Below are 13,203 nucleotides of genomic sequence, written 5' to 3' on the forward strand. Positions count from 1 at the left end.
GCGCATGCTCAGAAGCAAACCACATCAAAACCAATGACGTCCTTGCGGCGTACTTTGGAGCAATGCACACTGGGAAATTCCACGGACGGCGCATGCGCCGTTCGGGAAAAACGTCAATCACGTCGGGTCACAGTAGATTTACATAAAACACGCCCCCCTGATCCAAATTTGAATTAGGCGGGCTTACGCCGGCCGATTTACGCTAAGCCGCCGCAACTTACGGAGCAAGTGCTTTGAGAATACAGCACTTGCCCGTCTAAGTTGCGGAGGCGTAACGTTAATCGGATATGTTACGCCCGGGCAAAGTTACGCAGCTTTACGAGAATCTGGCCCCATATGTCAATCTTGTACTGAGATTGTGAGGTGAAGGATGTCCAAAGACTAAAAATCAAAATTGCAGGTAAATCGGAGGTTCCTATTATTGATGTTCAATTCATCCATGAAAAGATGTAGCTCATGGGCGGAGCCTCCCCACACCATGAACACGTCATCTATGTACCTCAGCCACAATTTGCAGTGGCTGAGGTACAGGGACTACTTGTAGACCAACTCTTCCTCCCACAGTCCCAAATGCAGGCAGGCATAAGATGGTGCCCAAGGGGCGCCCCGCAGTTGTTGGTAAAATGTTCCTAGAAATTTGAAAAAGTTATTCTTTAACATAAATTCCAAAATCTCAAGGATGAATTCATTTTGGGAACCAAACAAAGGAAAACTTTTTTTCCAAAAATAATTTTACACCAGATAGTCCCCACTCGTGTGGGATTGGCGTATAGAGGGATTCTACGTCAATCCCAACGAGAATAGCCCCCTCTAGAAAGGGAATTTCCTCCCATTTACTAAGGACATGTCTTGTATCACTAACAGAGGAGGGTAGGTCACGTACCATTTCGGAAATCAGGGCATCTGTGTATCTACCCAGTCTCTCTAAGGGGCCACGAATAGCAGAAACAATAGGTCATAGATTTATGAAGTTTCGGAATGGTGTATTGTATTCTTTAACACTCAGATATGTTTGTTCTTTCTTGGTAATCAGATCTGCTTCACAGGCATAAGCAAGTTTTTGATTCAAAGTTGTCACAATTTTAGGGAAGGGATTAGATTACAATTTTTCAATAGGTGGATACATCAGAAAGCTGTCACATCACTTCTTTTTCGTATTGATCTTCAGATAGAATAACAATATTGCCACCTTTATCACTACTCTTTATACTTAAAAGGGTTGTAAAGGTAATTTTTTCCCCCTAAATAGCTTCCTTTACCTTAGTGCAGTCCTCCTTCACTTACCTCATCCTTCGATTTTTCTTTTAAATGTCCTTATTTCTTCTGAGAAATCCTCACTTCCTGTTCTTCTGTCTGTAACTCCACACAGTAACGACAACTCCCTGGTGTGGAGTGTCGTGCTCGCCCCCTCCCTTGAGGGGGCGAGCAGGAGAGTCCGAACGCCCACTAACACACAGCTCCTTTTTTCTATCTGCAACGTAGAGAGCGTCCTGACTCTCCTGCTCGCACAACACTCCACACCAGGGAGAAAGCCTTGCACTACTGTGTGGAGTTACAGACAGAAGAACAGGAAGTGAACATTTCTCAGAAGAAATAAGGACAAAAGCAAAATGGAAGGATGATGCAAGTGAAGGAGGACTGCACTAAGGTAAAGGAAGCTATTTTTTACCTTTACAACCCATTTAAATTTGACCCGAGCCAAATTATATCAATTTTAAAATATGGCACCATGACACCCATGCATTTCAATGGGAAATTGTGAATACAAAGCCAAGGTATTCCTATATGAATAGCTTGGCTTCTTATTTGGAATTTCCCATTGAAATGCATGGGTGTCATGGTGCCACGTTTGGTGCCATATTTTATGATTTATATCACTTGACTCGGGCCACATTGAACTTTAACTAATAGAAGGATGCCCAATTATATGAAAACAAGTCACATCTGGGTGAGCCAAGATGGTTTTCAATGAGAAAAAGTTATTTATGCAGAATTATCCCTTTAAATACATAAGGCCCCTTTCACATGTACGGATCCCGTGAGGATCCGTACATGTCTCATCCGCTTGCTCAGCGGGGATCGCTCTGTTGATCCCCGCTGAGCCGACAGATGACAGGGTGGTCACCGCACACTGTGCAGGGACCGCCCTGGCAGATCTCCGCTCTCCCCTATGGGGGATCGGATGAACACGGACCGTCTGTCCGTGTTCACCTGATCCGATCCGCAGACGGATGGAAAATAGGATTTTCCTCCATCTGCAAAATCGGACCATAGCGGGGGACCAATGAGATCGGGTGTTCTTCCACTGACACCCGCTATCCCATAGGGATACATGTATGTCAGTATTTCATCCAAAAACTGATCTATGAAATAGGGACATACTGTCCGCATGTGTGAAAGGGCCCTAACAGCTAGAGCCGGTTCACACACAGGCGGCACGACTTCGGGGGCGACTCGGCAAGGCGATCTCAAGACGACTTGCAAAATGACTTTTGTATTGACGTCAATGCAAGTCGCCCCCAAAGTCGTACAGGAACCTTTTTCTAAGTCGGAGCGACGTGCGTTGCTCCTATTAGAACGGTTCCATTAAATATGGCGGACCACAACTTGTCAGGCGGCTGAGTCGCCCCTGTGTGAACCGGCACTTAGGGAGACAGAAGTGTTGGTAAAGTTCAGGATTTTATTATAAACTTTGCAGATGATTGTTTAGTAAATAATCACCTTTGTAAATAAACATCCAACTTGAATAAGAATCTGGCCGAATAAGGAGCCAAGTTCAGCATCATCACTTCTAGGTGGTTTATAAAACACAGGTCAGTCTATACCCAGCTAATGGTAATGTTAAAAAAATGAAGAGATCTGTTGTCATGGAGAAAACCTTTACTCCTTTATTGCAGAGTCTGATATATATAATATACACACACACACACACACACAACGTCCTTTCACACAGGGGGTGAGCTGTGGATGAAAGCCCCTTCTGGCATTCTCTATATGAGTGCTGTGCCTAATGACAGCCGGCAGGGGGCGCGGTGGGCAGCAGGTAGACGCTCTACACACAGCAACGAAGAGTCCGGGGAGAATATCCGGGTCACAAAGGTCGGCCTGTCATTGGCGGAATGCTCCGGTTGGCGGTATGCGGGAGACGGCCGGTGGGGCTTCTCCGGGTCACGTGCTGGGGAGCGGTGGGGGGCCGAGTGTGTCCTCCCCTCCCGGAAAGAGGAGCGGAGAGTGCAAGCCTAGGGGCTCCCTGTCAGGTGCGGGCACTGCATGGAGGGTGTATAGTGTACTGATGGGGACAAGGTGCATGGAGGGTGTATAGTGTAGCGATGGGGACACGGTGCATGGAGGGTGTATAGTGTACTGATGGGGACACGGTGCATGGAGGGTGTATAGTGTACTGATGGGGACACGGTGCATGGAGGGTGTATAGTGTACTGATGGGGACACGGTGCATGGAGGGTGTATAGTGTACTGATGGGGACATGGTGCATGGAGGGTGTATAGTGTACTGATGGGGACACGGTGCATGGAGGGTGTATAGTGTACTGATGGGGACACGGTGCATGGAGGGTGTATAGTGTACTGATGGGGGACACCTGCATGGAGGGTGTATAGTGTACTGATGGGGGACACCTGCATGGAGGGTGTATAGTGTACTGATGGGGACACGGTGCATGGAGGGTGTATAGTGTACTATGGGGGACACGGTGCATGGAGGGTGTATAGTGTACTGATGGGGACACGGTGCATGGAGGGTGTATAGTGTACTGATGGGGACACGGTGCATGGAGGGTGTATAGTGTACTGATGGGGACACGGTGCATGGAGGGTGTATAGTGTACTGATGGGGACACGGTGCATGGAGGGTGTATAGTGTACTGATGGGGACACGGTGCATGGAGGGTGTATAGCGTACTGATGGGGGACACGGTGCATGGAGGGTGTATAGTGTACTGATGGGGACACGGTGCATGGAGGGTGTATAGCGTACTGATGGGGGACACGGTGCATGGAGGGTGTATAGTGTACTGATGGGGACACGGTGCATGGAGGGTGTATAGTGTACTGATGGGGACACGGTGCATGGAGGGTGTATAGTGTACTGATGGGGACATGGTGCATGGAGGGTGTATAGTGTACTGATGGGGGACACCTGCATGGAGGGTGTATAGTGTACTGATGGGGACACGGTGCATGGAGGGTGTATAGTGTACTGATGGGGACACGGTGCATGGAGGGTGTATAGTGTACTGATGGGGACACGGTGCATGGAGGGTGTATAGTGTACTGATGGGGGGACACACGGTGCATGGAGGGTGTATAGTGTACTGATGGGGGACACGGTGCATGGAGGGTGTATAGTGTACTGATGGGGACGCGGTGCATGGAGGGTGTATAGTGTACTGATGGGGACACGGTGCATGGAGGGTTTATAGTGTACTGATGGGGACGCGGTGCATGGAGGGTGTATAGTGTACTGATGGGGACGCGGTGCATGGAGGGTGTATAGTGTACTGATGGGGACACGGTGTATAGTGTACTGATGGGGACACGGTGCATGGAGGGTGTATAGTGTACTGATGGGGACACGGTGCATGGAGGGTGAATAGTGTACTGATGGGGACACGGCGCATGGAGGGTGTATAGCGTACTGATGGGGGACACGGTGCATGGAGGGTGTATAGTGTACTGATCGGGGACACGGTGCATGGAGGGTGTATAGTGTACTGATGGGGGGACACACGGTGCATGGAGGGTGTATAGTGTACTGATGGGGACGCGGTGCATGGAGGGTGTATAGTGTACTGATGGGGACGCGGTGCATGGAGGGTGTATAGTGTACTGATGGGGACACGGTGCATGGAGGGTGTATAGGGTACTGATGGGGACACGGTGCATGGAGGGTGTATAGTGTACTGATGGGGACACGGTGCATGGAGGGTGTATAGTGTACTGATGGGGACACGGTGCATGGAGGGTGTATAGTGTACTGATGGGGACACGGTGCATGGAGGGTGTATAGTGTACTATGGGGGACACGGTGCATGGAGGGTGTATAGTGTACTGATGGGGACACGGTGCATGGAGGGTGTATAGTGTACTGATGGGGACACGGTGCATGGAGGGTGTATAGGGTACTGATGGGGACACGGTGCATGGAGGGTGTATAGTGTACTGATGGGGACACGGTGCATGGAGGGTGTATAGTGTACTGATGGGGACACGGTGCATGGAGGGTGTATAGTGTACTATGGGGGACACGGTGCATGGAGGGTGTATAGTGTACTGATGGGGGACACGGTGCATGGAGGGTGTATAGTGTACTGATGGGGGACACGGTGCATGGAGGGTGTATAGTGTACTGATGGGGGACACCTGCATGGAGGGTGTATAGTGTACTGATGGGGGACACCTGCATGGAGGGTGTATAGTGTACTGATGGGGACACGGTGCATGGAGGGTGTATAGTGTACTGATGGGGACACGGTGCATGGAGGGTGTATAGGGTACTGATGGGGACACGGTGCATGGAGGGTGTATAGTGTACTGATGGGGACACGGTGCATGGAGGGTGTATAGTGTACTGATGGGGACACGGTGCATGGAGGGTGTATAGTGTACTATGGGGGACACGGTGCATGGAGGGTGTATAGTGTACTGATGGGGGACACGGTGCATGGAGGGTGTATAGTGTACTGATGGGGGACACGGTGCATGGAGGGTGTATAGTGTACTGATGGGGGACACGGTGCATGGAGGGTGTATAGTGTACTGATGGGGGACACCTGCATGGAGGGTGTATAGTGTACTGATGGGGACACGGTGCATGGAGGGTGTATAGTAAACTTGTGTGTTTTAATAGACAGGAAGTGAGGTAAAATCTCCTCAGTGTGGACAATGACAGAGCCTCTAAACGTTAATCTTCAAATATAAGAACATTTTTTGCCCAGTGTGCCTCTAACCTGCCCCAGAACTGCAGGGAATAGATAGGTGGGGGTCCTCTGTGGCCCTATGGGAGCGGAATATACACTCTCCAGTTGTCAAAGCGTACACAGGGCTGAGGACTCCTCCACCCATGTGACAGGCCTGGACCAATCACCAATCACTAGTGCTGTGTCATGGGTGAAGGGCGGCAGTACTTCAGACTGTATAGGCTGGTTAAGTTTTGTATAAAGTAGGGAAGGGTTAGGCCCTCTGTCAGGGTTTGTATTGCAGTGTGCGCCCCCACTAGGGAGGGGGCATTCCCTTACATTGGTGGCATATCCTAACACTTCCTGCCTTTTTTTTTTTTTAAGCTATTTCTTTATTGAAAATGTTCATCATAACAGGGAACCTGATGTGCGTGGCTGGCAGGCGCGATCCCTGCCGGCCACGAGTGTGTGTGTGTGTGTGTGTGTGTGTGTGTGTGTGTGTACACAAATCCCCATGCTGTCATAGGAGAGAAGGCCGATTGTGTGTTTCTACAAAGTAGCAACGGCGATCTATCACCTCTCCTAGTTAGTCCCATCCTCCCACAGTTAGAACACACAATAGGGAACACTGTTAACCCCTTGATCACCTTCCTAGTGTTAACCCTTTCTCTGCCAGTGACATTTACACAGTAATCGGTGAATATTTATAGCACTGATCGCTCTGTAAATGTCATTGGTCCCAAAAATGTGTCAATTTTTTTTTCTTGCTAGTAATGGTGGTGATCTGTGGCATTAGTGGTTTAGCGAAGGATGGGTTGTCCTCCGCTAATGCCGCAGATCACCACCAAAAAATGGTCCGGTCATTGAGCAGCTAAATTTTCCCGGGGCTGCAGTGGTTAAGGATCCAGAGTACGTGTGTCTCCGCTGACAGCAGTAGATACAACTGAAGTCCGGTGTCTGCTGTCATTTTAGGTGCATTGGCTACCAGACTCTTGTAATTCTCCAGCCTCAGGCATTTCCCTTTATCAGCCTTTTGGATCAGTGTTACTGTTTGGATTGCAAAGTGCTTTGTTTTGGATCTATATATATATATGTGTGTGTGTGTGTGTGTGTGTGTGTGTGTGTGTGTGTGTGTATATATATAACCTCCTCATAGGGCTAATTTTCACCAAATTCTATTCCTTTCATGAAGGGCAGTGTGTGTGACTATCTTCTGTTATATTTCTGTTTCTTAGGTACTACATGGCTTGAGACCCGTTCATTTCTTCAGTACGTCACCCAGTTCTTCACTCCCCGAAGAAGGCAGATTGGTTTATACCGGTAATATGGGCAGGGCAGTCCTCGGTATGTCCTACAACCTTCCTAAGTCTGACTTGCATAAATAGTCTTGTACTGCGATAGCCATCAGTTACGGAAAATTTGGAGCTTAAAGTGATTGTTTTTATTTAATTTTTTTGTTTGTTTGTTTTTTGTTTTTTATAACAAACATGTTATACTTGCCACCTCTGTGCAGTGGTTTTGAACAGAGCAGCCCGGATTCTCCCCTTCTTTGGTCCCTTTTAGCTACTCCTGGCCCCTTCCTCCTATCAAATGCCCCCACAGTCAGCAGCTGCCTATGGGGGCACTGGAGTAGAGTCACAGCTCCGTGTGTCCATTCAGACGCCCCCTCTTTCCCCTGATTGGCTGACTTATTTTGATTGAGAGCCACGGGAGCCAATGGCACCGCTGCTGTGTCTCCGCCAATCGGGTGGAGTGTCCCACACGGCTTAGACATTGCTCGAGAGAGATGGGGCTCAGCTAAGTAATTAGGGGGTTGCTGGGGAGGTTTTCCTAATGCATAGAATAAAAAAAAAAAAAAGACAGGGCGTATCCAAAATGAACAGAAATGTTTGCCTAGTTTAACCCCTTCCTGACCGCCGCATGTATATATACGTTGGCAGAATGGCACGTACAGGCACATTGGCGTACCTGTACGTCCCTGCCTTCTAGCGGGATCGGACCCCCCCCCCCCGCTACATGCGGCGGTCGGATTCCCTTGGGGAGCGATCCGGGACGACGGCGCGGCTATTCGTTTATAGCCGCTCCGTCGCGATCGCTCCCCGGAGCTGAAGAACGGGGAGAGCTGTATGTAAACACGGCTTCCACGTGCTTCACTGTGGCGGCGCATCGATCGAGTGATCCCTTATATAGGGAGACTCGATCGATGACGTCATTCCTACAGCCACACCCCCCTACAGTTGTAAACGCACACTAGGTGAACACTAAATCCTACAGCGCCCCCTGTGGTTAACTTCCAAACTGCAACTGTCATTTTCACAATAAACAATGCAATTTAAATGCATGTTTTGCTGTGAAAATAACAATGGTCCCAAAAATGTGTTAAAATTGTCCGAAGTGTCCGCCATAATGTCGCAGTCACGAAAAAAATCGCTGATCGCCGCCATTAGTAGTAAAAAAAAAATAATTAATAAAAATGCAATAAAACTATCCCCTATTTTGTAAACGTTATAAATTTTGCGCAAACCAATCGATAAACGCTTATTGCGATTTTTTTTTTTTTACCAAAAATAGGTAGAAGAATACGTATCGGCCTAAACTGAGGAAAATTTTTTTTTTATATGTTTTTGGGGGATATTTATTATAGCAAAAAGTAAAAAATATTGAATTTTTTTCAAAATAGTCGCTCTATTTTTGTCTATAGCGCAAAAAATAAAAACCGCAGAGGTGATCAAATACCACCAAAAGAAAGCTCTATTTGTGGGAAAAAAGGACGCCAATGTTTGTTTGGGAGCCACGTCGCACGACCGCGCAATTGTCTGTTAAAGCGACGCAGTGCCGAATTGTAAAAACCCCTTGGGTCATGTAGCAGCATATTGGTCCGGTCATTAAGTGGTTAAAGTATTATTTTTTTTTTTATTATTATTAAAACAATAATCATGTCATATTATCTGTTCTGTGTAATGGTTTTGCACAGAGCAGCCCCGTTCCTCCTCTTCTCTTGTGGCTCCTCCTCTTCAGTGAGTGCCATTGCTGCCATCTGTCCAGCAATTTGTTTGTTTCTAGGCTCTCATCGTGTGCATGTACATTTCTGATTCTTGGACTTCCTTTATCTCAGAATATATATTATATCTTCTTTTCCCAAAATATTGCTCACTCCCGAGCTGGCACTCTGCATCCATAAGACACAGAGCGCGGCTCAGCCCCGCTCCCACCTCTCTGTCTGAGATTGACAGCAGCAGGAGCCAATGACCCAGGAGAACTTCGGGTCTCGTGCACATTGCTGGATCGAGATCAGGCTTGGGTATTAGGAGGGGCTGAGGAGGGAGCTGCACACTGAAGGTTTTTGATCTTCATGAATAGAATGCATGAAGATAAAAATCCTTTAGCCTAGGTTCACAGTTCTGCGGGATTGAAATTGTGGCGTTTAGCTGAAGTCGCACAATTTCATACCCGCATGTCAGTCCAACTTCAGGGGCGATTTCAGAGACATCTGTGCGGGTTCCTGCGAAGATGTCTATTGAAATCGCACCTGAAGTCACCAAAAGTAGTACAGAAACTACTTTTGGAAATCGGTGCAGCGCCACAAAGTCAACGTCGCACCGATTCGGACAGTGCCATTGCCAGCAATAGCCACTGACTTAGCATGAGATTTGACATGTCAAATCGCATTCCAAATCTCTCAAATGTGAACCTAGACTAACAAATTAAAAGGGAGAAAATAAGACGCGTGTATTGTTTAATTTTCCCAGAAGCTGAACTGTAAAATGATAGTTGGAAGCTGATTGATTGCTCTGGGCAACAACATAGTACATTGGGATACAGACTGTTATCATTAACCGCTTACCGACCATGTCAGAAACACGATGTCCGCTGGTTTCCCACGATCGTGTCACGGAGCAGCAGAGCGGGGGGATGCCTGTGTAAACGAGGCATCTCCCTGTTCTACCTTGTGACATCACACTGATCTTCTGCTCCCTGTAATCGGGAGCAGTGGTCAGTGTCGTGTCACTGGTAGCCCAGTCCACACACAGTTAGAATCGCTCCCTAGGAAACATTTAACACCTTCCTTTCCCCCAAGTGGTTAACCCCTTCCCTGCCAGTGTCATTTACACAGTAATCAGTGCATTTTTATAGCACTGATCGCTATGTAAATGATAATGGTCCCAAAATAGTGTCCGATGTGTTCGCCATAATTTTGCAGTCACGATAAAAATCGCTGATTTTAGTAAAAAATATAATTATATATATTATATTATAAATATAAAAGAGATTAGTAAAAAAAAAAAAAAAATATGAATAAAAATGCCATAAAACGTGTCCCCTATTTTGTATATGCTATAATTTTTGCGCAAACCAATCAATAAACACTCATTGCGAAGAATACATATCGGCCTAAACTGAGGAAAACATTATTTTATATTTTTTTGGGGATATTTATTTTAGCAAAAAGTAAGATATTGCATTTTTTTTTCAAAATTGTCGCTTTATTTTTGTTTATAACGCAAAAAATTAAAACTGCAGAGATGATCAAATACCACCAAAGTAAAGCTCTATTTGTGGGGGGAAAAAAAAAGGATGTAAATTTTGTTTGGGTACCACGTCGTGCGACCGTGCAATTGTCAGTTAAAGCGACGCAGTGCCCATTCGCAAAAAGTGCTCTGGTCATTTGGCAGCCAAATCCTCATCATAGGATGCATTAAGGTGAAAAAACAGTAAGGTTTACAACCCCTTTAGGGTAAAGTTGAGAGAGGCTGAATCGGTCAATGAATGTGGTTTGAAATAATCAGTATTACACCAGCAGTGACAAGTACTTTCCCTCCCCCACACAGGTGTGAAGTTCTTCTCCTATTCCACCAGCATTGCTAGCTTGTTTCTTATGCCGTATATTTTGCTGAAGACTGGTATTGGAGTGGACAGCCTTGTTCTGAAAGTATTATTCTGCAGTACAGTGGGATTCTTCACTTTTGTCACCCCCGTTACTCTGCACATAATAACAAAGGGATACGTGGCTCGCTTGTATCACAACAGCGACAGAGACTTGTTCACTGCAGTTACATATAACGTCCTTCTTGCAGAAAAGAGGACTGTGTTTTCTCCTGCCGATGTGGAGGTCCCTGGAGTGAGTAAGATGTTCACAACCTTCTATGCTAAGAAGAAATCCATGCTGGTCAATCCAGACCTCTTCCCAAATCCCTGGGACTACCATCACCTTATGGGCTTTGATAAACCCTTCACCTTTAGTCCCGAAGATCTGGATAAGCCCTCAAAGGACCAATAAAAGCTTTCTTTGTGTGTGACTTTTTTTTTTTTTTTTTTTAATCACCTTATACAAGGACTTGGCATTTGTATGTTCAAAGTTTTATAACGCCCCTGTAGGAACTGTGTTGGCCCTGACAACTTATTTGTGTGTAAAATTTGTAATGAGCCAAAGAAATTCTGTGTAGTGTATCCCACAACTGTACATCGCTTGATAACTTGGTCGTGGCAAATCCATAGTACCATGGTAAACTGCTTGCCAACCGCACCCCGCAGATATATTGCTGCAGGGCAACTGCTCTAGATAATGTTTCTGATGCATTTCGGGGTAGGGGGAGCGGCCACCTGCTTTGTTACAGCACAAGCTGATCATTGGGCGCCGGCCAATGATTGATTGCTGGCCTCCGCTAATTGGTCTGTCATTCAGGGAAACAACACAGAGCTCTGAACACTGACAGGCAATCTTGCTGTTTTGTTTATTCCCTGGCAAAAGCAGAAAAAACGGCAAGATCAATTAGTAAAAGCATTTAACCCCTTGATTGCCCTTGGATGTTAACCCCTGTTCCAGCCAGTGTAATTATTACAGTGTCAGGGTATAGTATTGGCACTGATCACTATTAGTGTAACTATTGATGGCAGTCAATTAGTGTGCTATTGTCAGATTGCCCACCATTCCATCACAGTCCTGCTATAAGTTGCTGATTGCCGTCATTACTAGTATTAAAAAAATTTAAAAAATTTCAGTATCTCTACCAGACGCTATAACTTTCACATAAACCAAATAATATACACTGAGGCCCGGATTGTCGTAACTTCGAGTCTGAGCCATCGTATCTATGCATCTGATTCTTAGAATCAGTTACGCATAGATTTGTATTAGATCGGACCGGCGTAAGTCTCTTACGCCGTCGTATCTTAACTGCATATTTACGCTGGCCGCTAGGGGCGTGTACGCTGATTTACGCCTAGGAATATGTAAATCAGCTAGATACACCAACTCACGAACGTACGCCCGGCCAACGCAGTACAGATACGCCGTTTACGTTAGGCTTTTCCCGGCGTAAAGTAACCCCTGCTATATGAGGCGTACCAATGTTAAAGCGGAAGTAAACCCATCGATCTAACAGTTTCAAAAAAGAAGTTACATTTCCGGAATGCCGGTGACTTGTCCTGAATGTTCCCCTATGGGGGAAGTTCCGCCACTGACTGCGCAGGCGCAAACTTCCCGACGGAAATCCCCGAACCTCGCCCGGCATCCAGGCTCATTCTTTAACATCCCCGTGGATTGGAGGATGTTAAAAAAAGAGCCAGGAGGCCGAGCGAGCGAAGCGAGCCGTCCGAGCGCAGCGAGGACGTGAGGCCGACTGGCCACTTACCTCACTATCCACGTCGCCCTGGATGCCGGCCGCCGTTCGGGGATTTCCGTCAGCAAGTTTGCACCTGCGCAGTGCTTGAAGGAACTTTCCCGATGGCTGGAACCATCTCAGCGCATCAGTTCGCGCATGCGCTGGAACTTCCACGATAGCTGGAACCAGCATGTCAGATCACCGGGATTGCTAACTGTCACATTGGTTGTACTCTCAACCAAACTGTCAAACCATCCAATGGCTGGTGTCATAACTGATCACATGTGCAGCATCATGGCAGTTGAAGAATAAACATAGGCCAAGATGGCAGCTTCCTTGCCTGAAAATGATAGGTGGGTTTACTTACACTTTAAGTATGGACGTCGGGCCAGCGTCGAATTTTCGTAGTTTGCGAATAGGGCTGGGCGTCATTTACGTTCACGTCGAAAGCATTGGCTTAATTTGGAGCATGCGCACTGGGATACTTTCACGGACGGCGCATGCGCCGTTCGTAAAAAGCGTCATTTACGTGGGGTCACATTAAATTTACATAACACACGCCCACATCTACCACATTTGAATTAGGCAGGCTTACGTCGGCCTATTTACGCTACACCGCCGCAACTTTGGTTTGAGAATACGGCAATTGCCTGTCAAAGTTGCAGAGGCGTAACGTAAATAGGATA

General features: G+C 46.9%; 1 protein-coding gene across 2 annotated transcripts; it reads left to right on the plus strand.

Annotated features, from left to right (window-relative positions):
- Nucleotides 1-3,041: 3,041 nt before the first annotated feature.
- On the plus strand, nt 3,042-11,212 carry TMEM70 (transmembrane protein 70). 2 transcript variants are annotated; one of them, XM_040354437.1, is made up of 3 exons: nt 3,042-3,134; nt 7,151-7,259; nt 10,745-11,212. In XM_040354437.1, exons 1-3 carry the CDS (start codon nt 3,120-3,122, stop codon nt 11,191-11,193), a joined length of 573 nt encoding a protein of 190 aa, XP_040210371.1. In that variant the 5' UTR covers nt 3,042-3,119; the 3' UTR covers nt 11,194-11,212. The 2 variants fall into 2 exon arrangements, with proteins under 2 accessions (XP_040210371.1, XP_040210370.1); XM_040354436.1 differs by having other exon boundaries at nt 3,055-3,257.
- The last annotated feature ends 1,991 nt before the right edge of the window (nt 11,213-13,203 follow it).

This window comes from Rana temporaria, chromosome 5, assembly GCF_905171775.1.
Source record: "Rana temporaria chromosome 5, aRanTem1.1, whole genome shotgun sequence".
Classification (NCBI taxonomy): domain Eukaryota; kingdom Metazoa; phylum Chordata; class Amphibia; order Anura; family Ranidae; genus Rana; species Rana temporaria.

What these genes read in the sequence shown, in the direction of transcription:
- TMEM70 (XM_040354436.1), top strand. Translation starts at nt 3,120, where the DNA reads ATGCTCCGGTTGGCGGTATGCGGGAGACGGCCGGTGGGGCTTCTCCGG. An exon ending in GCCTAGGGGCTCCCTGTCAG is followed by an intron (nt 3,258 to 7,150) that starts GTGCGGGCACTG and finishes TCTGTTTCTTAG; the next exon opens with GTACTACATGGCTTGAGACC. An exon ending in TATGGGCAGGGCAGTCCTCG is followed by an intron (nt 7,260 to 10,744) that starts GTATGTCCTACA and finishes TCCCCCACACAG; the next exon opens with GTGTGAAGTTCTTCTCCTAT.